This window comes from Thrips palmi, unplaced genomic scaffold (genome assembly GCF_012932325.1).
Source record: "Thrips palmi isolate BJ-2018 unplaced genomic scaffold, TpBJ-2018v1 HiC_scaffold_11, whole genome shotgun sequence".
NCBI lineage: Eukaryota > Metazoa > Arthropoda > Insecta > Thysanoptera > Thripidae > Thrips > Thrips palmi.
Genome location: NW_023144622.1, coordinates 4,409,654 through 4,435,318, shown reverse-complemented (window position 1 = coordinate 4,435,318; position 25,665 = coordinate 4,409,654). Strand labels below are relative to the sequence as shown.

The following is a 25,665-nucleotide window of genomic DNA, read 5'->3' as shown; positions in this document are numbered from 1 at the left end:
TCATGGATTCTGTTTAGACCTGCAACTAAAACTAGACTGGCTAGTGAATGTGACTGTCCCTGAAGCTAAATCGGAACAACAACCTCATGCAGCCTTTTGAAAAAGTAATTCACTTTTGAAGTGATGAGTTGACAGCTGTTTGATCATAACTGACTATGTTTGGGCTTGTAATAGTGAGGGCAAGATCCTTAAACCCATAATATATTAATGAATTAACTATCTAGTATGAATGCATATTATTGGCAAAAAGTATTAACTCAAAATGAGATTAGAAGTTACACATTATAAAACACATAGTGCTTCCTTACATGTGAAAAAAGTTATGTAAAAAAATCTCTAACATTAAAAGAGAGTGAAAAGAAATTAAGAAATGAGGAGAAAGAAGATGAAGAGATAAGATGGATAGGAAAGCAGTACAGATTAGCGAGAGCAAACTACAATGCTCTACAATATACATTATTGTGGTATCTGCCTCTCATCGACCAATATACATGGGGAAATCTAGTCCCGTTGCAAAGGACCAACCAGAAAGCAAAGTTCTGTTCATATTTTCAAAATGAAGAAATCACAGCGCTTTTCAACCCGAAGCAAGTGGAGAAGGCGGAAGCAAAGTAACCATAATGTATAAAATAAAGATAAAATAAAATGAAAACAAGGAAATGAAGCAAGTCAAGAAATGAGCCAAAAGAAACTCAAAATGAAAGCATTGAAGAGTAACCTAGAAAAAGCTCACAACTTGAATCTATTGCATCTCCTGTATGTCAGCAAAATGATGTCTAAACAACTACAGAGCACGTTTCATCTCATAACTCAAAAGGAATAGCATATAACACTAACCTACAAACCTAAAAGTATCTTTCTCCACAAACAGATTCTGAACTTTCCACAACAAAATGCACATGAAAGACTGCACTGCACGATGCTTCAAGGCGGAATCCAAAAATAAAATAAATTCCTCGTATACCATGAAAACAGTAACATAACATGTAATAAAAGATAACATGTTTTAATTTGTGGAATGTAAACTACAAAGGGCAAGGGCAGCAATGCAGGTCTGGGGCTAGGAATGGGCAATGGGCACTAAGACTCATGACCGCACAGACAATAACCATGGAGAGGCTGTTACATATTTCGGGAGCAAGGCATCATTAACCCAAATCACAAACACTTCCTTGTGACTACCACATGTACATAAATAATACTGGGATTTTGTAACTGACAGCAATCAAGAAAAAGGCCAGACAAGTTACAAAAATTTCCACACATAAGTTTTTAATTGCTTGTTGCAATCACAAACAAATGCTATTTCATGATAAACACATCATTTTTCTTTAGCATGCACAAATTCAGAGATTCCTAGTAAACATCTTCTTAAGTAACCGTTTGACACTTCATATAAAATTTTGATCACAAAAGTCTTGTTGCGAAAGGCAACATCAACTACGCCATTTGATATGTTAAGCATGATTCTTCAGTTTCAACTCAAAAACAAATTTTGTGTAAAGCACAATTTCTGAACAGATCAACAAAAATACAAGCAAGAGTAACACCAAGTTTCAACAATGTAGGAGAAATTTGGTGCACATCTTAGTTTTTAGAAGTGCAAACAAAAGGTAAATCAATCAGTTATTTAGATTCTTATTCCCTTTACAAACTCTACACAACAAAATTAGAATCACCTCCCCCCTCCCCCCCACAAAAAGGAGAAAAACAATGTGAATAAGCAAAGTGGATAGAATTAGAAGGAAAAAAACCAGCAGCAAACCAAATACATCAATACTAAGTGAATATGTGGGGTGAGCACAAGCAGAAAGCACACAACTACAAGTGTAACAACTTCATTTCACTGAAGAAGTGTGTAATATTCAACCAGTGTTCAGTGATGTTTGCAATTTTTTGTAAAGCAAAATTACAAGAATCAGATATCTTGTGAACCTGTTAAGTACCAAGCACTTTTAAATATTTAAGAACTTTAATGAAATATGGTGCAATCAAGAACTGCTGTAAGACTGAGATATGTTTTCTTACTTTTTTTTCAGACAAAAACATCAGAAATTTAAGTAAAGGATGATGTAAGTATTATTTTGATGAAGCAAGGTATGGGACTGGAAAATGCCAATTTACAACATGTGTAGAAATGGCTTCCCACATTTTAGTACACTGCGCTACTCAAAACTTCAGACACACTAAAACACATGCACACGCACCCACACAAAAAAATCTTTGCAGTTAAAGCAACAATTAGAGAGGGGTATTAATGTGAGCTGTCATCTAGTGACAACATTTGTTGCACTTTAAGAGAAAGCAAGGTTTTCGCCCCTAAGAAAGCTTTAGATACCATCCCTTCAGGACAAAACAGAAATTGAGTTGTCGTAATAATGAAGAAAAGATACAATACATTTGAAAAAAAAAAAAAAGGCTCCATAAGATTGCCTGTTCCAGTAAGGTCTAAAATTGATTCCACAGTCTAATTCAACAACTTTCCTAAAGTATCTTCAGCCCTAGTTAACATTCAAACCACAATTTCAGAATTTAAATTGATTCAGTTTATGTTTCAAAATAAACTTCTATAGGTGCATTGTTGGGATGCTCAGGAAAATAGGTGGAGGGCTGGCATTTTGGGAGAATAGCACATGTATCTTCACAAAAAAAGAGAAACAGCTAAAGAGAACTTACCTCCTCAACACCAATCTTCCGACAAGCGTCCAAAAAGTTATCTACATTTCTTCTGCAGCGGGCCATGGTAAGCTTAGGCTGTGGAGGAAGGATATTGCGTCATTATGAACATCATTACATCAAATAAGAGGCAAATGCTGTCAAGGGTTTATCCTAGAAACATACCACAGCAGGTGACGGCACATGAATGCTTGCAACAGATCGAGGTCTGACATGGTTAGCAAGATGGCACAGAACCACTCCGTCAGCTAGAGCAGGAGCCATGTCTTCTGGGAGAACCATTTTGAGCCGGGCTTCAATTTGCTGTTAAGAATCGAAAAAATGAATAAGAATAAATATTGCCTAAAACAACAAAAAAACGAGGTCATTGAAAAATGAAACTTACAGTCCGTAATTGTTTGATCAATTCAGCCTCTTCCTTGGCTTTCTCAAATTCCCTCCTCATGGTGAAGCTTAACTTGTCAGGTGGAACATCACGACCCCATCGCACACTTCTTCCTCCTGTGGCAGAATTAAAACAAATCTTAGCTGATACAAACACTGCACAGGCAAAGAAATAACTAATCTCCTCTAAGCCAAAGTAATGAGAAAGTTTAGACTGGTAGCTACAAAGCACATATCACAAGGATAAAAAAATTTGAGCTTGTAGTACCTGCTTTATTGCGATTTGGAGCAGGAGACACATAACCAACTGATGTGGTTACTAGCCTTGGGATGCTTCTCCCAGGAGATATATTAGAGTTTGGTACACCATTTACAACACCAACACTTGAAGTGGGTGACACAGGTTTCGTGTAGCTGTTCACGGGAGAGTCCCCACCACCATTGCTTGTACTATTATTGGCATTAACACTATTACCATTGGAGAGAGCAGATGGAAAGTTTAAGTTTCGAGATGGTGGAACTTTCTGCACTGGCTTCTTACTGATGTTAGGCACCCCATCCACTTGAGATGGAGAGAGTACACTACCATTCGGAGAATCCACAGCTGATTCATCTTTAGACTGTTGAAAAAAATTATTAAAAATTAAAATGGCTGTTCATTGAACAGAATTAAGAAGCAAATGTTAGCGGGCAAACATACATGGCCATTGTGGACTGGTGATGGTTGCAGAGATAAAGGTGCTCCGTCTGGACTGGGTGGAGTAAGTTCACCAGACACTCGAGGCTTATACACACTGGCTCCTTCTTGGGCACGTTGGTTCCGGAGAGCTTCTTTGTACTCTCTGCAGGGCAAAAACAGAAAAAAAAATTAAATTAAGCTAGAAACCAAAACATTTCTGCTGAGAACAAAATCTGCCTGTGACTGTTGTTCATGACCTGCAACATATTCCTGACTAAGAAGCCTAAACAGAACAAAGGGGGTTGAATGAGAAGGCGGGACTTCATTCCTTTGCGGAAAAACGGGATCACATACTTGACTTGAAATAGCTTGGATCACAACACCACCTTGCAAACAGCCTACCTGTAAGTTTGAATGTGCTCCAAGGGTCTTTTTTCTTCTACTAGTCCATTGCCATTTACAGGGGCTTCAGAGGGGGAATCCGGACTAAATTTGGAGCTGCAAAGAAGCACAACACAAACTAACGACATATCCAGCTTAACGTACCAGAGCACACAAATTACAAGATTAGTGCACGCACTTAGTGCCAAACATTTGTCACAGCTAAAATTTGCATGCAGCATTGCACAGCAATGCATGCTTTTAAAACATCACCACTATGAGAAAATTTGGCATAAGTCTACAGCCTGAAGCTATGACATAAAGCAGTAAATAAAATCTAGTTTCCTTGAATTTTTTCTGATATGTCTCTAAATAAATTCACACAGTTTAAGTTTAACTAATCACACATTGATCATTAAAATATAAGAAACAAATAAATTTTATTAAGTCTAAAAATAAGTTGTAATAATGATATAAAAGTGCAACAAGGTTGGCATTCATGAAAACAAGGATAAAAGAAAGTAATTGAATGGATCACAAACAACACATTGTGAGAAACTTAAAAACAAAAGTGAAATGCTATGAAAATATAAAATTGAAAATATGAAAACATGCCAAATAAACATAGCCAGAATAAATGAATATGACAGTTATCAACTTACGTGTTTGACTTCTCAAATCTTCGTGCATCACTTCTATCTGACTGTGATCGCTCCAATCGCTTTTTCTCCAACGGTTCCTGAGATGAAATTCAAGATTACATATGAGGTGCAAAATCAGTTTGACAGACTATAAGAAAAATTTAGAGTTGGGATTTACATACTTTGGTTACATCTTCTTCCGTTACTTCACTGGGACTGCCTGTAGACGGAGTGGATGAAGCGCTCCCACTCCCACTACCATTAGCACTTGTTCTAGGGACGGTTCCATTGCCGTTGATTTGCCGTGTCATAAGCGGTGAGCGCTTGCCCAGCCGCTCCTCTCCAATCTGTTCATGTAAACCATCCCAGACCAACACAAACCAGACTGTTAGTCTCAGCTTTAAACTTTTAAGCCAACCAACTAGGGCCACATGAAGTAGAAAATTTTGTATTATTATTATTTATATCAAATACTCACCCCTGTAAGAACTTCTTGAGACCAATTATCTGATGTGCTGTAGCCGCTGTCAACTGTATAGCGTTTATTGTGTCTAAGGTTTCCACGAGGGTCCGATAATTTTCTGTGTGTCCGCCTCCACTCATCATTACGATGTTTATTAACATTGGATAATGCTTGAGTTTCCAGGTACTTAAATACATGCACACGCCCCCTTGCACAGAGCTGGCAACAAAAAACCATAAGTAAGAAAATTTGTTACTCGATAATCACTAGAAACTGCACAGCAGTGAGATAGTACTTACCTTTGCAGGAGGTGATGTCAAAGGGTTATGGTTAAGATTCAGATACACTAAAGTTGTCATAGACCGCAATTCAACAGGTAAGCTAGAAATACGGTTTCCACTAATGTCCAACCTCTCCAACCTCAAGTATGTCAGTTCTGAAAAGCAAATCAAAGACACTTTAATGTAACATCACTGAATGACAAATCAATGCAAACTCAACTTATCAATAAAATTTACCTAAAGGTACTTCGCACAGCACATTATTACTAGCATTTAAGTCTCGAAGCTCCGCTAGTTCTCCAATTTGAGGAGGAAGAGTACTGAGCAGGTTGCATGAGACATCCAAGAGTGTCAGATCTTGAAGGCGACCAATGTCCTCAGGTAGGTTGACTAATTTGTTGTTTCCAAGAAGCAAGACTTGAAGGGGCAGCGTGCAAACTGCACTTGGAAGGACGTTGAGTTGGTTGCGACTGAGGTCCAAGTGAACGAGCGACTGCAGGTACACCACATTTTCAGGGATAGAACGAATAGTATTGTGGTATAGTTCTAGCCTTTCCAGCGATGTGAATTCAGTGACTTCAATAGGAAGATCCCAGAACCGGTTCTTTGATAGATCTGCAACAGAAAGACACAAACCAAAAATATTAGAATCACCAGTTGAAAATTTCCACTTTCCCTCCCCAGTCTTCAGTGCATTCCCCAGGTTGAGCCCCACTCATCGGACATGGCTGCTTCCCCCGCGATTCGGCTTGCCGACGCGAAAACGGCAAAGGGAATGAGCAGTTTCCGTAAAGTGGGCGGGCGGTGGGGGGTGGGGGTGGAATGCGGTGGGGTGTGGGGTGCGCGGCGCGGCGGTACGCAGAGTGACGTGAGGACGAGGCGCGCAGAGGGCTTAGCGGCTCAGCCAACCTCCCCCTAAACATTTCAAGAGAACGAAACCGAAAACGACGACAACGCAATGCCGAGTCAAGCAGATTGCCGGCGGTGATTGCCGTGCGGCTCCCGGCTCTCTGGACTCCAGGCGGTGAGGACGGGGTTCAAATACAGTGTAGGGGTGGGAATGTTCAATTAGGGGCCCGAGGGGAGAGGCGGGAGAGGCGGCAGCACCGCATTCAACTCAAACACGGCGACAGCGACGGGGTGACCGCGGGGTGACTGCCCTGTCTCCTCTGCCCCCGACGACGGGCAGGGGCCGGGGCAGGGGCCGGGGCCGGGGGAGGGCGCGACCGATACTGCGGAGAACGCAGGCTGCCGGCCCCAAGCCCTGCCCGCTGCCGGGGAGGTGGAGGGTTCGCGGAGGTTCAGGACACAACAAGACCGCAAGTACGCGGGGCCGAATGGACCGATGGGGTGGCAGTGTGGTGGCGGTGGCCGGGGTGAGCGACCAGCATCACTCATTCCCAACAGCGCTTCGCTGCCTCTCTCTCGCACCTACGGAACGGCCCATGAGTGCGAGAGAGACAGCGCGATGAAAGCACTCTGTTCGGAAGCAGCAGCCGGCAGGCTCGCCTCGCGGGCCTAGGGAGGAGAGGGTGCAGAGCCGAGGTAAGTGTCCTTACGAGCGCCTTCAGAAGGTTTACCGACTAGCGGAGCGGCAGCGCGGCGAGCAGCCCTGAAGCCTCCGAGGGGGAGGTCTCATCGGTCTGCCTCTCTCACACCTTCACACCTTCATGAGGGCGAGAGAGAGAGAAAGAGACAGCCCGCTGGTAAAGGCTGGCCTCGCGTGCCGGCGCGCCCATCACATTTCACTTCATATCTCACCCCACTAACCCCGCCTGGCTCTGGCTCCGCCCGGCGGGAAAGCCTTTTCCCGGCGACGCGGTCCTTCAGTTGCAGTGCAGGCGCAGTGCCGCGTGCATTATAAATGAGCGCCAAGCAGACTCGGAAACTCAGCCCGGCCTAACGAGGGGAAGCGCCAAGCGGGATGGAGGGGGAGGGGGCACGCCGAGGGTGAGTCGAGCAGGCGGAGCAGACGCCCCCGTCGGGGCGGCGGGGCGCAGCGATGGGCGCAGCCGGCGCCCCCTCGTAACGAAACGCAACGCAACACACAAAGGCGGCGTCCCGGCGGCCCCACGGGACTACGGGACGCCCTGCCCAGGGCCCCGCCGGGGGTTGGCCGGCAGGGCCAATGCTCGCTGTCTCTCCCCCCGCACCCGAAGGGCCCGCCGGTACGCATTCCCGGTGTATTCGCACTCCCCTGCCTGTCTGGCCGACGTCTGGAGCGCAGGGGGGTGGCGACGCGGCACCGGCAGGCACTGCAGGGCGTACAGGCCAACGCACCGGCGGCGCGGCCAGCGCGTGGCGAGGACAAGGACCTCCAGGACGCCGCGCAGGACGCGGCGCCCAGCGCGCACGCCGCACGCCGTCGCTGTTGATGTAAAGTCGGTCAGAATACAGGAGCCTATTTCAACGTATTCCAAAAGTGTTTGCTTCGAGTGAAGGTCGACTCTGGCCCACTTTCCAGGGCCTTCCAGGTAGGTGCGCTCGTCCGACAACGGCCAGCTAGACGGCCAGCATGTGCAGCAAGCGGAGTGTGTCGTTACGCCCTGACAATCTTGACCCGCGCGGGGAGCGGGGCGGGGCGTTCTTGAAATAGGAACGTGCCAGGGCTGCGCTGCGGGGCGGGGCGTCGTAAACCTAACCAACTACTTCTCCTATTTGCTTCGCTGATGGGGGAGACTGAGACTCATGTCGCATTCATAGGGAAGGGTGCTGGCTTGCTGGGGCGGCGTGCTTGGCGCCGGCGGCCCCCGCCCGGGCCCCGCCAAGCCCTTCTAATGCCGACGCACTAAGGTCATCGCCCTCCTCGCCTACCAGTGTGGCGTTGTTTCCGCCTCGCACCTGCACGTCGTCGCCGCGTCCCCGGGAGGCCGGAAAGGTCCGCGGTCGGCGGCACAATGGACGCCCTTGTCCGCCTGTCGCGACCACACCGGCCTGCCGCGGACGGGGCGCGGACGGGGCGGCCAAAAGGCGGCCAAAGGCCCCGCCAGGGGTAGCAAGGAAACCCGACACGGGCTGACCAGGCTGGCCCCGATGTGCCGCCAGGTTTGAGGGTTGGCCGAGCCCCCGCGGCCCCCGCGGCCGGTGCCACGCCCCAACGGGGCCCACAGGCCCGGCCAGGCCCGGCCCGGCAGACAGAGGTGTGGTCGGAGAGGGCCCCCTTGGCCACTGACCCCGCGCTGCGCTGCTCTGCGCCGCAGTGACCCTCCGCGGGGACCCACGAGGCCGCGCCCGACGAGCCAAGCATCGGCAGGACGTACTACGGCACCTCCGTGGGCACAAGCAGGCACAAGCAGCCCGTACTTCACCAGGACTTTACTCCCGTAGCGTGACAAGGCGTGGGCACGGCGGACGGACGGACATGCAGACAGACCGGCTGGGCGGACAGGTGCCTTATGACGGCGATGTGGCCAGCGCGGCGAGCCCGGAAAACACAGCGGCCGTGCGTGCACTGGTGTGCGTGCGGGATCCGGGGCGTCGCTGTGCGATCGTAAAAAGCACGCACCATTTCCCTTTTACATCCAACCTGCCCTGCGTGCCCCCACCCTCCACAAACACGCACACGCACACACACACACACGCGGCACGGCCACAAGGAAGGCGCATTGCTCGCCATAGCGCGCGCAGCCCGCGCTGCACGCCGCGGCCAAATATTTACGGTGCCCCCGCCCCCCTCTGATTGGTCGAAGCAGGGCAAAGCGGGGCCAAGCACGCCCTCTCGCTCCCACCCGCGGGGCTCGCCCAGCTATTCCTGGTCGCGAACAGGTCCCCGGGGGACGACGCTAGGGACATCCCGCGGGACCGAACTGCACATATACATTCCGACGTGCAGTCTCACCTGGGACCCATCGCCGCACGCACACTGGGGTTGGCCGAATTCCAGAAATCAGAGCCCCTTCCGCACGGAGAGATCCGCTTGCAACAGCCGCGCGCGGCCCGACTTCACTCCAAAATTCCATTTCCGGTCTCTGTCGTCCCCTGCGAGATGTTTCGCGACCCTCACCGTTTACAAGGCTGCCAAAACGTCAAAATCGGGAGGAATATACTTTTTTTTTGCAAAGTGGCACCGCGCGTCTTTTGCACGGGCACCCCGGGGGGGATCTTCGCCTCGCCTCGGCCAGGCCCCACGTGGGCGTGCGCACGGCTGCATACTGCGCCGGCATCACGCCACGCCACTGCAAGACCTGCAGCTCTGCAGCGCTGCGACCCAAAACACAGAAACGGCACGTTCTTCTGCCCCGCGGCGTCGAGTGGCGGGGAGGGGGGGGGGCAGCGCGCCGGAAAGCGGGCGACCACGAAGCGGCCCCCGCAGCGCAGTGCATCAGAGCCCGACGGCAGCCACGCCGACCACGCCGTTCGCACGGGATGGATACTAACAACAAAAACAACAACAAAACTAGTTCCAAACGGGCCTCGCGCCTCTCTGCTCGCCATCATCGCGGCAAAAGAAACAGCAACCCAAAAACCAACTAGCGCGCACCTGGCTCGGGCAGCCGCGCCACGGATAGGTTTCCCTAACGTTGCCCTGCAGAATAAGCGGTCTGTCTCTCTCGCACTCGTGGAACGGCCCGTACAGGTGCGAGAGAGACGGAGCGGCGGATGCAGCGCTTACAGTGCCGTGCCCCAGCCTCGCCGTTTGACGCTTTGACCTTGACGCGGTGAAAGGCGAAGAGTGGCGGGGGAGCGGGGCTCCAAATCGTTTGCATATCATCAGGGAAAAAGGTCCCCTAGGCGGGGCCAGGCTGGTCGCGGCATCGTAAGTACAGGTGGAGTTCGCGAGGCGGGGGGGGGGGGGGCGTGAAAATTGACCCGACGGTGTAACTTACACCCGGTTCCCACGGCACGCGCGCAAAAACGGCAACGAGAGCCGAGAGGGAGGCAGCCAATTGGAAGACGGGATATGCAAAGTGGAGTCGGCCGCGGCGTCGTCGGCGAGGGTCAAGCCCTGCCCGCACCGCCACCACCAGGACGGCGTCGACCGCCACACTGCGGGGCCGACGACGCGCAAACGTCCGCCGCCTCCGACGCGGCCGTCGTCCTGCAGTGACTCATCGCGGCGCGGCCACTGAGACGGAACGCCCCGCCCGGCCGGCCGGAGGATGCATGGGGCAGGTTAGGGGCGGGGCGGGGCGGGGCGGGGCGGGGCGGGGCGGGCACCCTCCCGGCGCGGTGCACTGCAAGTTGGAGGAGGACTGTCCCAAATTGGACGAGAGTGCAGTCGAGGCGCGTGCTAGACAGGCGGACAGACAGGCAGACAGACAGGCAGGCAGTAGCCGCTAACGAGAACGAGAGGGTCCTCCCTGCTGGGACACGCGGCCTAGATGCAGGCGGGGAAAAGGAGAGAAAATAAGGACCAGCAGCCCTCCTAGACAGCCATGTGTGGCTGCACCCTGGGGACCACTGCACTGTGGGCCGATTCCCAACACAGTCCCGTCTCTCTCGCACTCGAGTGGCGGTCCCGAAGGGGTGCGAGTGAGACGGCCTGCTCATTTCTTATGCGGCGCGGCGCGGGGGTTGGGTTGGTTTCGGGCCAGTCAGCTAGGGGCTGCCTCGCTAGCCTCGCACCCTTCCCCAACACAGCTGGAGGGGTAGCGTGACGTCACGGTGCCGATGTCATGACATGGAGGGTGCGCGCGGCGTGCGACTATACGTGGAATCGAACAGCTGCGCGAGCGGTTCTGGCTGGCCTGGCCACTGCTGGTGGCAGGCACACGCAAAACACAGACACACACACACAGACAAGCCTTTGCTTTCGCTCTGCTGCGGCGCCTGCACAAAACACAAAGTGTACTGTATACAAGTTGCCATTCATTCGAGCGCACGCACACACTCGCAGTGTGCCTGCGCGCTGTTGGTGGACGGACGCCCTTTGAGCGCGCAGTAGGACGAAAGGCAGCCGACTTTTTCAGCTCCTCGCTGGTCCAGTCGGCAGTCGAAACCGTAAAGCGGTGAGAGCGCCCACACTGTACACTGCGCTCACGGACGCGCAGGGGTGGCGGCAGCGCGGCTCGGCGGGGGTGGCCGTGTGTCTGTGTGTGTGTGAGTGCGAGTGAATGTAAGTGCGCGTGTCACTTTCCAGCCCCTCGTCCCGTGACAAGTCGCCGAGCTGCTGACGTGCCACCACCACCACCACCACCACCGGCCGGCCGGCCAAACTGCACTCCTTGCCATTTGGAGGGACAGACAGAGAGGGGCGTGGCCGTTGGGCGGGGGAGGGGGGGGGGGAGAGGGAGAGAGCCCTTTGGCCACAGGCAAACGGCAGGCCACTACACGCAAACACGGTTCCACGACTGCAGCAATTGCCGACGCAGCGAGAACAGGGCCGCACCGCCTGAGACCCGAGACCCCCCCCCCCCCCCCCGCCGCCCCCGCCACCTCCGCGACGACGACATGACGACGGCCCACGCCGAAACTGCAGCAAACACAGGGGTGGCGTCGCGGCGACGCAAAGACCCCCCTTTTCGCGGAGGGCGCCTCCTCCGCCTCGCCTCGACAAAGCAAACTCCCCACTACGCCCGGGCCGGGCCGCCGGCGCCGGGCCCCGTCTGGGCATTGTATGGCGATGGGCTCGGTTCCGGAAAATTAGAAGGGCACAAGTTTCGCGTCCTCCCCCTCCCCTCCCCTTGCCGGAGCATTTCCTGCGTCTTCCGGAGGGGATCCCGTCGGCAGGCCTCGCATCGCACGCCTCCCCGGCGCCAAGTTTTCGTTTTCGCGCACCATGTACAGTGTGGTGCCGCGCCGCCGGCCGCCCGCTAGAAAGTACAAGCCAAGTCTGCTGAGCTTCTCCAGCAGGGCTTCTCCAGGCGAGCCATCGCTGCTTCCAGGCTTCCCACGGCCGGAGTTCAATACGCAGAGGCCCTGCCGGAGGGTCTCTCCGCCACGGCGGTCACGGCCTTCGCCGTGGAGTCCGCCGCCAGCCTCATGGTAATGCCGCCTCCCGGCCTCACTCCAGGCGCCGCCGAACCCGGCACGGCACGCCGGCGGCACGGAACAGCGCTCGCGGTTAGAAATTCAAATGGAGCCGGTATTCGAACCCGGGACCGGCGAGGTGTGGCGGCGAGCTCGCGTCCTTGGCCGAGCCCTTCCCGACGTGGACGGGCATGGCTGCCGCGTCGCCCATTCAGTCGGCCTATCCGGCGCGTGTCCATTCAAGGCGTGTGATTGCCTCCGTAACGCACGCGGCACGCGATGAGCACGCCGTCCCCAGGCGAGCCGTCGTCCCACGGCAGTGTGGTGGTCTCGAGTCCCGAGGGCTCTGCTGGGCATACGGCCCCTCTGTCTGTCCGTCCGTCCGTCCGCCGCACCGCATACAAATAAGCCTCGGTGTTTGACCACCGCGCCACGTTCCACAACGTGCAGTGGGAACCAGCCGGCGGGGACGTCCTCCCCGACGTCTCGGGGAAAAAGAGAGAAAAAGCCCGGCCCGGCCGGTACTTGAACCCGGGGACCCGAGCCGAGCCGGGTCCGACTGCACTCGGCGCGCAGTCGTCCGGTCCGGGGAGGGGTCGACCGACGGCGGTGTCGTATTGATTGGCGGCGAAGGCCGCGGACTGCCGCGGGCCTGTCCAAGGCCTGTCCCAACGTCATGAAGAATTCAGGCGGTGGTGCCGCGAGACCTCCACGCCGTGCTGGCCTGGCCGTCCTGGCCGGCCTCAACCCCGTGACCCTCGGCAACGTCTTCGCCCTGCCTCGCCGAGGCGCTCGCCGGCCTCCTGGACACAATTTGGATTTGCATCCTGTCTGTCTGCCTGCCTGCCTGTCCGTTCGCCGCGACCGAATAGCTTCCTGCTGCATTGCGCGATAACGCCCCGCCGCACGATACGGGCGCCCAAACGCGATACCCGGCCAGCCAACTGCATCGACCTTGCATTCCAGTGGCGTGAGCTCACTCATTCACACACCAATCCGAGCAACAAGTATAAGTAACCAGACGAAAAACAATACGACAAATCACGCAGACGCAACCCTTTCCAACACTAGGTCGATCTACTTCCTACGGCGAGGCGGCAGATCCCCCCCCCCCTTCCCAATCCGGCCGCCTGGCTTACGCCCACCAATCACAATAACCATCGCCATCAAGTCTCATCCTTATTGGTCCAATAAAGTCGCCCAGCCCGCCGCGGCGACCGCAACCGCACGCACACACACACACACACACGTCGCTAAATCACAACTTAATAAAAGGCCGAGCGGACGCGTGTATACAGGCGCGCTGCTTCGATCGGAGCCGCGAGTCCGAGGCCGGCCGGGCCACCCGCAAAGGAGCGTCGGGTTGTCCGTCTCTCTCGCGCCCCCGCGGGTGGCCCCGCGAGTGCGAGAGAGACAGAGCGACGACTGACACCACCGCTGAGCGCGGCAGCCGCTGCGAACTAGGAGCGACACCTCGATAAACAACTCCATCGGCGTGGCGCTGGCCGCGCTGGCCGCGAACACGGCGCACATTCCCCGAGCAAGCCGTCACCGCCGACGTGCAGCTGTCTCTCTCGCACCCCTGGGGGACGCCCCACGAGTGCGAGAGAGACAGAGCGACGAAGTACTGAGCTTGCTTGCAGCCTGCAGGGCACCCACACGCTGCCCTTGTACTGCTTGACGGCGGCGGCGCCATACAGTATCGCCCCTGCGTGCCCGTAACGGCCCGCGGCTCTGGGCTCCGACAAGCAGGCCGGCAGGCAGGAGGGCACGGCCATGGCACGGCCCGGGCAGCACGGCCCCGAAAATTAATCTCACCGCCCCGGAGCCCCGCTAGCGCGCCAGCGGCATCCTTCCTGCCATCCTTCCGCGCGCTCACATCACATATTGAAGGGCGGGCCGTACTAGCTCCGTCTCCCTCGCACCCGCGGGGCGTGCCGCGGGGGCGCGAGAGAGACAGCGCGACGAGGCCTGTCAATCTGGGGGGATCCACCACCCCCACCCCCACCCCGGGCCAAGACAGCCAGAGACATGATGAACGACGCCTCGCTGGGGGCGACGCCTGCAGGCGCGGGGCGTCGGGGCGCACACGCCTGGCAGTGTACACACACGCACACACACACGCGCAGCAGACGCGAATTCGTTGACAACAAACACCACCCACGCCGCTCCGCGTCCACACACTTCAGACGCTCCGCCGCGGCGGCGCGTCGCAGCAAGGAGGAGAAGTCAAACTGGAAAAGCAATCACTTTCAAGGCGGCGGGCGGGGCGGGGCGTCAAATGTACAGCGCGTCGGCATTTGGTGGCCATTACTCACAGCCATTCATCATTGACAGGGAAAAGCTTACACGCGTACACACACGCGGGCACGCCCCGAGGAGGGCCTATGATGGCCTTAGCCAGGCCGCGCGCCTGGACCACCAAAAGACACGCTCACCTGCGGACTCATTCCGAGAGTCGTCAATGTCTCTCTCGCACGCATACGGGACGCCCCATGAGTGCGAGAGAGACAGAGACCCTCGCGAATGCCGTGCAATCGCGCTTAGCCGTTTTAGCCGTCGCGTCCTTGGTCCGATCCTATCCTCCCTCCTCATTAACCTGAGCCACGCCCCTCGGGACCCTCCAGGCCCCGCTCCACAGTGGGCCAGAAGACCGGTGGAGGTGGCCAAAATTCTAGACGCGTTTTGAGCTCCAGAGTCGCTAAACAGGACTCAAACCGAGCGTGTGACCCCACCAATGGATTCCTCGTTCGGAGAGCAATCCATTGGTGGGGTCACACGCTCAGTTCGAGTCCCTTTTAGGGACTCTGGAGCTCAAAACGCGTCTAGAATTTCGGCCGCTACCCCCGGTCTTCTGGCCCACTGTGCGCTCGCCCTGGCGTCGTCCTGTCCCCGCCGTAAACCTGGCCGCCCTCCCGCGGCCCTGGCCCGCCTGGCCCTTCCGGGGTGGCCGTTCGCCCCGCCCCGCCCTGCCTGGCATTTCCAAATGTCGCCCATTGACGCAAGCGAGCCTGCGCCGCTCCGAGCGCCTCACCTGGGCGGGGCGGGGCGGGGCGGCGAGCACGCCAGCAAGAGTCCTGGACGGGAAGGAGCCGCCCTGCGCCGCCCTGCGCGAGGCGAGGCGAGGGGCGGGCACTGCTCAACCGAGACTCACTTCAAACAGAACGCGATCGGACCGCCGCGGCCCGGAGGCCCAGACGGTCCTAACGCCTCTACCTCGCGCTGTGCTCACGCCAGGCCGGCAGGAGGACAAGCAGGCCCGTAGGCAAAGTCCGAGCCGTGCTCTTGTCTCTCTCGCGTCCCTACAGAGTGCCACACGAGTGCGAGAGAGACAGAGCGACTGCTATTAGGGCGTCCGCGTGAAAATTAGACCGTCGTGCCGGCAAAGAGCCTCGCCGGGCGGTGCGAGAGAGAACGAAGAAGGTACAAAACTCCGGCATGGCCCCGACACCCAAGGTCCACTCCCATCGGAAAACTGAACCCCCTTTCAAGAAAAGGCAAAGAAAACTTTTCTCGCGGAGAAATTTCGATCTCTCTCCGCTAGATGGCTGCACTGCCATTGCGCCACTGCCCTGCGATAACCACCGCCTCCCCCTCCCCCTTTTTAAGAGCAGCGCAGTCGTCCAGAAGGTAAGGGGAACCTGATAACGGAAGTGCGTCCGCGTCCCCCCCACCGGAAGCTAGCGTCTCGAGACTCCCCCCCCCCCCCCTGCTGCAACGCGCCGCGGCGACAAGCCGTGCGACGACGGCGACGTTTGGCGGCCCAGTGCACGACGTGCAGCGAGTGCCCCGTGCCGCCTGAATTGAAACAAATGCCCGGCTGATTGTCCTTTGGCAGCAAGCCCGGCGTCCCCGTCTCTCTCTCTCTCTCACTCTCGCCTGCGCAGCCAGCCAAGCAGCCAGCCGCACTACCCCACGTCCATTCCAGTTCATCAACCCCCACCCCGCCCCGCCACTGCACTGGGTAATCCGAACGCGCCTCATCATCAGCCCGCACTCCACCACCACCACCCACGACACGGTGCACCGCAAAACGCAATATTTTAAAAAGAAACATTTCGGTTCCGAAAACGCCGTGACGAGGTTGCGTGGGGTGTGGGCACTGTGAAAAGGGCAGGCGCCGCACCGCGCTGCACCGCGCTGCACTTTGTGCACTTTGCATCCGCCGTGACGGGAGAAAGCGCCATCATGACGACCACAAATCCCTCTTACTGCATCACTGCGCGCGCCGCGCCGGCCACGCCGCCGCGGAGCACCGCGACGACACAATCGTCGCGAAAGCGGACAAAAATAAAGGGGAGGGGGGGAGGAGGGGCACTGTAGCGCACTGCACCGCCCGGCAGCGAGATCGAACAGAGGCGCCGTCGCCGTCATCGCTTCCCCCACCGCCACCAGGATGCCGTCGACGCCGACGACGCCGTCCTCGCGAACCCCTGGCGGCCGGCCGGCGAGCGGCGTGTTTATTTACAGGGCGTCACCCGCGCCGCCCGCATCGCCGCCACACCGCAAGTGCAGTGCAGTGCGCGTCGCGGCGCCGCGCGAGCACCTCCGTAAAAATAAACCTTCGCAAACGCGGCGGAGAGGGGTCGCGCCGAAAGCACGTCGGCCGTTGTTTTCGGCGAGCGCCGTGAGGGTCGCCGGGTAGGCCGTCCCGCCGGTCAGGGCAGCCTGCGGCACGGCCTACCCGCCAGGCGCCCCGCAGGGAGCGAGAGAGACAGTGCGCTGGCCTGGGGGCCGCGGCCGCCTCCTCCCCCACGGTCTCGGCCGCCAGCTGCGGAGCGTCTCACGTCGGCGAGGCCACCATTCCGGAGGACGCGCGGAACGGCCGTGACATTAGCAGGGCGGTCATGGCGACGGCCAGGAATGAGGGCGTCCACGGGGAGCCCTGCGAGGGGCGCGTCCAGCACGCCCCGCCGACATCGAGCAGGCCGACACCGCTCTCTCTGTCGCACTCGCGGCGCGGCCCGAGGCGGTGCGAGAGAGACGGCGCACGGGCCGAAGCGATGACCCGGCGCGTGACGCAACGAGACAATGTCCTGCCGGCCGGCCGGCCAGCCCAAGTAGGACAAGGACGACGTGGTCGACGTGGACGACGTACGTGCGGTGCGAACGGCGGCGCGGCGCGGCGGGCATGGGAACAGGGCGGGCGGCGACGCGCTGCAGCAGCCCCTGCTGCTCCGTCTCTCTCGCACTCACGGCGTCGTGGCCCGTCCAGCAGGGGTGCGAGAGGGACAGCCGCAGTGTGCTGGACCCGTGCGTAACGACCAAACGCACAGAGTCATCCCGTTAGGCTGCACGGGTCACTGAGCCGGCGAGCCGCGGCTGGACAGGTATCGAATGGCCTGCTGCAGTACGGGCGGCCGCAGCTGCGCTAGTCGGCTAGGCGCGGCTTGGGCCCCTTCCCGCCTCTCCCAGCCTCTTTGGGCGTTCGATCGGGGGGAATGCCTTTACAAGAGGAAGAGAGAGCGGAGGGGGAGTCTGAGTCATCTCTGCACAGCTGCCGCCGCGGCCTGCCTCGGCCGTGAGCGCGCCGCCTGGGGCCCCGCGGCCCGCTCTAGGCCATGCCGCACGCAGCACACACGCGGCCTGGCTGCCGAAAAAAACAAAAACACGAGGCGACCCGGTCGGGAATCGAACCCGCCACCGCGGCGGCGAATGACATCGGCAAGGAGCTTCCGGTCAGGCCCTGTACAGTACGTCACGCCGCGTGTGTGAGCGAGAGAATTGAGCGAGCGAGCGCGAGAAGCCACAACCCGTCCTGTTGCCGCCTGCCTCGCCTGGCGCCGCGCGCTGCGTGCCGTAACGTATGACTCATCGTGCGAATGAGAGACCGACCGGCCGGCCAGCCAGCCAGCCCGGCCACTCCAGCAGCGGCACGGCACTGGTAGACCACTACACGGCCTGTGCAACACACGGACTAGGCGATTTGGGACGAAATAACGCACCGAGTCCGCGAAGCTCGCGTTGCTGGCGAAGCATTGCGCCACCGCCGATGCGAACGACGCCGAGCCTGGAGCCTAGTTTCCCCCGCCAGAGCACACACACTCACAGTGTGCTGAGCAGAGGGCTAAATCGAGCAAACCTCCCCTGCGGCCCTGCCTGTGGGGAGGCCGGAGGGGCGGAGGTTCGACACCCGGCGGCGCCAAGCCTTTTGCCCCGCCAAAATGACTCACGCCGCGCGCGGGGCCACGCGGCCACACACATGGCCCCCACTCCACTGTAGTAACAGGGCACGAGGCCCTTAAAAAGTTTCCAGCCCTTTTTTCGGGGCGTCGCCTGGCTCGCAGTGACGGCAGGCACACTGTAAGCGCACATGGCCTACGTGACGGCGTCGACGACGTGCCGCAGCGAGGCTCACCTGAAACAAAGAGGGTCGCCGTCAGCCAACAATGTCGTCTAGTTGGTGTTGTGTGCTGTCCCACAGTGTACTAACGGGGCCGGTCCCCCCGGGGGGCCCTGGGTCACGCTCAAGGTCACGATTCACGACGTGTGGCGTGCCTGGCGGTGCAGGGGTCCCCCGCCAGGAATAGCCTCCAGGGCACAATCGCGGCGCGAGAGGACGGCGACGACGACAACGAGGAGGACCACGAGCAGGAAGGGGCTCGAGAGTACAAAAGGGGCCGACGCCGCCGACCTTTTCGTGAGGTATTTTAGAAGGAGCGGGAAGCCGCATAGGGAGGCAGAGGGAACTCCTCAAAGCAAAACGAAATCAAATAACCGCGCCACAAAGTTCACGTTGAGGGAGGACCAGACGCCCCAGGGGTCAGCAGCAGCGGCAGCGCCTCGCACCGCCGTCCGTTGACAAACAATCTCGATGGAAACACCGATCGATATTAGGACGTTCAACTCGGCAGCCGCTTTGCGGAGGGCCCCTCTTCCCTTCCACTCCGCCGGCATTTGGCGAGGCTGCGGGGCCCGCGGGGCCCGGCACTGCACTGCAGCCCCTCCGCGTCTAATGACGATTGGCGCAGTGCAACGCGCTGCAACGGCTGCAACGCGGGGCCGGGGGGGGGGGGGGTCCCCGAGCGACGTGCAGCCTGCTGCAGCTCGCGCTAGACGCGAGGCTAGACGGGCGCGTTGACACTGGTTGACACCACGCCGCCGGCCCCCCAGGCCCCCCAAGCCCCCCGGGCCCCCCAGCACGATTAGCGTCTACTTGGCCACGGCCGCGCCGCTCGCGCCCCACGCACGCGCTCGCTCCGTCTCTCTCGCACCCCTACGGACCGCCCCGCGAGTGCGAGAGAGACGGAGCGCCGCGTGACACCATTGCGGGATGGGGCCGCGGGGCGTTTCGCGCCTTTCAGCGACAAGCAAACTAGAGCAGCCCCCCCCCCCCCTCGACCTCTTTTGCAGTGCTGCAGGTAATTAAAGTGGAGCCTGCTGCAGGTAGGCTGGCAGTCCCCGGCCCGGTCCATTGCAAACAGACTTTCCCTTTCACGTCCCGTCGGGAGCCCAACAACGCGAAAAAAATAAAAAGACGCGCCGGCGGCGGGATTCGAACCCGGGACGAGGGACGGCCGCACCCCACACGCAGCGCTATCACACCGGATGCACGCGTGTTTGCCTGTCCGGCTTGTCCGCGATAACGCACCTCGATACAGATATGGCCACGTCACTGCGAGTGTGAGAGTGCGGATGTGTGTGTCCGTGCGCGCCAGTCCTTCACTGATGGTTCCAAGTCACCGCCCACTTTTCGCACCGCAGCCGGCCACTCCGTTCCCCAAGTAAACGGGCTTTCTCAAGACCCACTTGCCGAAAACCTCTCCCCCCCCCTTCCACCCCCCGGGTCTGGAGCGTAGCACGGCAGACGACCCACACTGCGCTCCTATCTTGGCCGCGCGATAACAAGTCGCTCTGTCTCTCTCGCACTCACGGGCCGTCCCGCGGGGGTGCGAGAGAGACGGATCGGCGAGGCCCTGGCCGGCTATTGGCGTGACGTCACCGGCCGGCCGGCGCGTGGCGGACTCGGGCGGTGTACTAGCACGGCCCAGAGACAATTAGGAGCGCCAACAACTGCCGAGCGCCAAGCATAGAGAAGCCCCGCAGTGCCCCGCAGGAACCAGGCTGCTACACTGGAAACCGAAACACCGCCGAAAATAAGAGTATCGACGCACCCCCGACGGCCTGGCGCGGCGTTTGATGAAGACAACGCTATCGCCCTCCCCACAGCGGACTGATTCCGAGAGTCGCTCCGTCTCTCTCGCACTCGCGGGGCGTCCCGTGCGGGTGCGAGAGAGACAGAGCGACTCTCGGAATGAGTCTGCAGTGAGACTCGCGCCAACTGTCAGAACCACACACGAAGGCAGCCAAGGCACACTGGGCGAACAGGGCGCGGAGAATTCATTTCACGCTCGGAAATTCGATCGCGCTGCTATCGCTCTCTCACTTGGCTTGGCCGGGCCGCGAGGGAGAGGGAGCGAAGGGTAATGCGATGCAGAGGTGAAATCCGCACAGTTGCTTTCGTCGCTCCGTCTCCCTCGCACCTCCCTCAGCGAGAGCGAGAGAGACAGCGACGACGACGGGGCTGCAAAACTGGCAGGCCGGCCCACCCTTCGCCACCCTTCCTCGCCCGTCGGGCCGTCACCGTCACCTGTCCGTCGACGTGGAGGCCCGGCCTAATGCCGCGGGTGCACGGGGTCCGGGGTTCGAATCCCCGCGGCGACCTACTCCCCCGCCCCGCCCCCGCTAAGTCGCTTCCGCCAACCTGACAACCTTCCGACGGCCTTGCCTTATTCGCGGCACAGTCCGTCTCTCTCGCACTCACGAGGCGGCCCGCAGGGGTGCGAGAGAGACAGAGCAGCGCACAGCGGGGCCCTTTCCGTGCCAGGAGCCGGTCGCGGGGGGCAGCAAGGCGGGGGATATGGAAAGCAGAGCAGCGCCTCCAAGAGCGGCCAGGGGGTGAGGGACTGCGCCAGCGTGCCCAGCACCGCCAAGCTCCTCGGCGTGGTGCAGGCCGGGCTGCACCAGGGCTATTCAAGGGCGATCTGTAACACGCACCACCCCCCTTTCCCCCTCATCAGCATCAGGCCCACTCGCTGGCCGCCGCCCCACCCCGCCACGCCCCCGACGGGGCCTCGGCCGCCTCGACGGGGCGCCAGGCGCCAAGCCCTACACTGGAGGGGGCCCAGCAATCCGCCTTATTATTCCCAGAAACGCCCCAGAGACGCGCCACTCCGCCGCAGGCTGCTTCCGAACCGAGCTTCGTCCGTCTCTCTCGCACCCCTGCGGCCCGCGGGACGCCCCGCGAGTGCGAGAGAGACAGCCGCTTCGCCGCCCCAAACAAGCGGGACGCAAATCCCAGTAAAGTCCGTCCTTCGCGGCGCGATATGGAAATGACGGTTTTCGCCGCGACCCAGCAGTCCCCCCCTCTCTCTCACCCATGCGCCGTGCCGCAGGCGTGGGAGAGAGACAGAGCGACGCACCCCCGCACGCCCCGGGCTAATGAATGGGGCTCCGCGGGGAGCCGGAAAAATCGAAACGCAAACAGTTTCCCCACGAATTAAACTGCGGGGAAAGAGACGGACGCCTCACTGCGTGCGAGAAGGACAGAAGATAACGACACGACGGGGGCAAAAATGCGCGTCTAAAAACCACCAACCTGCGCGCGCCGACTGGACTCTTGAGGCCTGTCTTCCTCCATCCACCTGCAGTCAGACGGTACCCGTGTGCGTCCCTGGTGCCCGTCAGGCCGGCCCACCGCCCTGGCCTTCCGAGAAATCCGTCTCCGTTTGTTGGCCCTGTCCGTCTGTCTGTCCGTCCGACGCTGCCAAATCCAGAGCCGCCCGTCCCGCGGTGGTGAGCATTTACTGTATTCCGAGTGGAGTGTAACAGTGGAGTGGCATCGTCCGCTGTCTGCGTAATTAGCGTCAAAAGCTTTCGCCCGGTGCAACGAGAGCGAGACGGCACATGTCTCTCGCGCGGCACGCAACGCCAGCGAGAGGGAGAAACAAAACGGAGAACGGAGCGGGATTTGAACCCGGGGCCGCGGCGTGTGCGCTATCGCCGCTATCGCGGCTGTGAATGGAGGGGCGGGAGGGCTGCCAGCCCCGCCTGCCCGCCGGGGTCTGGAATGCTGGAGTCGGCTGGAGTGGCCGGGTATCTGGACCGCGGCCCGCCGGTCTTCCTGCCATCGCATCGACGGGGTCCTGTATCTCACCGTGACTCACTCCCGCGCCTCCAGAGCCGCCGCGCCCCGCCCCGCCAGACACTGCAGACAGGTGGAAGGGGTTCCAGCTCCAGCGGCTCCAGCCAGGTAAGGCGCGGGTCGTCGACGTCGCACTCGTTCGTTCCAGTGGATCGTAACAGGTGCCCCCGGGGAACGCGCCTCGCCTTCGGGCAGCCTTCGGGTACCTTCGGGCAGCCTTCGGGTACCTTCGGGCAGCCTTCGCGTGGCCGCACTGTATTACTGTATTCCGGCCGAGGTACTTGAGCCAACGCACATCCGCCGCGAGTACCGCCGCCCGACGGACGGACAGACAGACAGGTCCTCGAAGGACTTCCCCGCCTCCCCCCGCAGAACAAAGCGCGTCCACACTGGAAGACGCGAGGGGCTTGCGGTGCAGGGCGTGCAGGACGTCGCCCTCGGCTGGACTCGGCTGGAGGCGGCGCCGCGGAGTCAACGCCGTCGCCGCGGCGGACACCTTGAGGCCTCGCCGTTTTTCGGAGTGTACGTCGAGAGAGGGTGCGCGTAGGAGGGAGGCTCCGCGGCGCGGCGGGGGCGGCGGCGGCGGCAGGGGGCGGTCGCACTGCCAGCGCGGCCAGCACGGCGTCGTTGCCATATCGAAGCCCCGGCGGCCGCCGCCACGCCGAGCGGCAGTCTCGTACTGCCACACCCACTCAAGGGCAAGGATCAGCTGACGCACCGGCCGGCGGGTGTGCTAGCTCTGGTACAGGAAGAGAGCCTAGAAGAAGGCGGACGGGACGCGGCCCGCGGCTTTCGCAACCACTCGTCTGTGGAGAGAAACCGGTGAGCCAACTCCCCCTCAATTTACGGAGTGGCGATATCTGGACGCGATCGACTCATCCAAGCGGCGGCCTAGCCGTTGGGCGTGGGGCTCTCGACGTGGGGCGTTCGGCTGGCACTGCGTAGCACTGCGTACACACACACTCGCTCCCTGGCCATGGTCATGCGATAAACAAACCACAGGCCGTTGAGAGACGCTGGCCGGGCTGTACAGTGTACTACACAGGGCAGGCGCGGTTCGCAGTGGCGGCGTACAGTCCCAACCAAAACAAGCCACCGGGCCAAGGTCCCGGCGCGGGCAGGGCATAGCGGCAGGGTGGCTAATTGCTTCCCTTATCAGCGAAAACGCCGCGGACATAATTGGCTTTCGAAGATTCCCGACACGCGACGAGGCGGCGCCGGGCGGCGCGGCGACGCGAGGGAGAGGAGCCTGCCAGCTTCTCGACGTCCTGCAGGACCAGGACGACTCGGTGCAGCAGCACTGCCGCCGCGGATCGATCGGCAAGTCAAGAGTTCCGGGTGCGTGCACTGCGAGGAGCTCGGCGAGGAGCGTGGTCAACGCGGCGCCGATTCGCCGATTCGGTTCGGCCTCCTCTCCTCTCCTCCGACTTCCACGACGCTGGCGAGATTCGCTCGTCCGCGGGCGGGGGTTCGAGTACCGGCCGCGGCGGCCTTCGTTCCTCGCCGAGCCCGTCTGGGTGGTCCCCGCGCCGGCGGGGGCAGCAGGGCCTCTCGGACCGACCCCGACGCCCCGAATGTGACCGGCGGCGATCCCGGACACGATTACAGTGTAGCACCACCAATCAATAGAAAGGCATCGGGCGAGACGAGCGGCGCGCTTATCGCCGTGAGAACCAATGGCCGCTCCAATTAGGCCGCGGGTTGCGGGTTCGAATCCCCGCGGAGGCCGCTTTTGCTTCGCGCGTGCCGCCCCGCCCGCAGCCAGCCAGCGGCCAGCCAGAGCGGCCAGGCGTTATCGGGCCAGCAGCATCTGTCACCCCTTTGGGGCCGACAGACGGCCGGCTCGCGGCCCCAATAGCTGGCTATCTGGTGCCGCCCCCGTCTCTCTCGCACCCCTGCGGACCCTTACGGCACGCGCCTCGAGTGCGAGAGAGACAGAGCGACGGACCTCACTGGCCGAACCCTACCCCTTGCACCTGGCACGCGCTCCGAGGCGGCCTGCACACCTGTCCCCGTCCTGTCCCCGAAGCGGGCGAGGCGGGCGGAGCGGCCGAAGCAACCCCTGTCCTGTCCTCTGCCCAGCAAAAAACGAAGGGGACGGGGCACTTTAGGGGTCCCACTGAGACACTCAAATTCAAGTTGGTTATTATGCTAATCTGTAGTGCCATTCTGTACAAATAAAAACACCATTTGACAAAAACTACCCCAGTACAAAATTTTGGTGCCATGACTGAAAGATGTGCACCAAAAAAATATTGACCAAATATTAAGATGCTCCTGCATCCAAACAAACCAAACTTAGCCCAAGTTTAACCAAGAGAGTAGAAAATCCCCGACCAAAAGCGCACAACAAATAATCAAATTTCCGGCTGTATGGCCACAAATCGATGGATAACCTTGAACAATTAGTCAGCTGACTCATTTTTCCAGTCTTGCAGACTCTCTCTGCAAAGGAATCTAACCATAACGCACGGCAGTACTAAGTTTGTACGGCTAACACGAACAGCCAAACGCACAGGTGCAAGCCCCTACGCCGATTCGCGATGCCTGACATTTTTACGAGCTGGTCGTTGTCGCGCCGGTGCAAACTAAAGAAGCATACATTGTCCGATATTTATCCAGAACTCAACAATAGAAACGAAACAAGACGAGAAGCGACGGAGAAAACGGTCGCACTAGTGTAAACGATCACTCAACCGGAGAAAAACAGCGGTAAATATTTAATTTCGTTATTTTGCAGGGAGGAAGGAGCACAACAATAGGGACCGGACCACCGGACGAGACGGCGCAGTGGCGGAGCAGAAGAGGCAGAGGGTGAAGGTTTACCTGCGGTAACTGTATCGCTGAGGTCATATTTGCCGCCGGTCTTGGGAAAATCCTTCAACTTCCTCCCGCTTAGCTTCAGCTCTCCACTAACGTGAGCATCTTCTAGTATTCTTTCTAAAGATCTCGTTAACTGATGTGACTGTCCACTCAAGAACGACGCGCACCCTTTCGCCATGTTCCATGTCTGATCGCAACTGACGCTGCTCGCTCGGCTTTGCTTCGTCTCGGCCTCGGCTCGGGTTGGCTCGGGTCCCGATGACGTCAGTATACGACACGAAACT

At 58.8% G+C, this 25,665-nt stretch overlaps 1 protein-coding gene across 5 annotated transcripts in view; it reads right to left on the bottom strand.

The window, feature by feature from the left end:
* Positions 1-25,594, bottom strand: part of LOC117639782 (leucine-rich repeat and calponin homology domain-containing protein) — a 32,362-nt gene extending 6,768 nt beyond the window's left edge. For 2 of the 5 annotated variants that reach the window (XM_034375689.1, XM_034375686.1), the window contains exons 1-12: positions 25,385-25,594; positions 5,743-6,120; positions 5,524-5,660; positions 5,240-5,443; positions 4,944-5,132; positions 4,783-4,859; positions 4,142-4,237; positions 3,761-3,902; positions 3,329-3,680; positions 3,062-3,177; positions 2,842-2,979; positions 2,677-2,754 (exon numbers count right to left, since the gene is read on the bottom strand). In XM_034375689.1, the coding sequence (XP_034231580.1) occupies positions 2,677-2,754; positions 2,842-2,979; positions 3,062-3,177; positions 3,329-3,680; positions 3,761-3,902; positions 4,142-4,237; positions 4,783-4,859; positions 4,944-5,132; positions 5,240-5,443; positions 5,524-5,660; positions 5,743-6,120; positions 25,385-25,559 (2,082 nt within the window). In that variant the 5' untranslated portion in view covers positions 25,560-25,594. The remainder of the gene's footprint in view (positions 1-2,676; positions 2,755-2,841; positions 2,980-3,061; positions 3,178-3,328; positions 3,681-3,760; positions 3,903-4,141; positions 4,238-4,782; positions 4,860-4,943; positions 5,133-5,239; positions 5,444-5,523; positions 5,661-5,742; positions 6,121-25,384) is intronic. The other 3 variants (XM_034375690.1, XM_034375687.1, XM_034375688.1) reach the window with 3 other exon arrangements.
* Between the last annotated feature and the right edge of the window lie 71 nt (positions 25,595-25,665).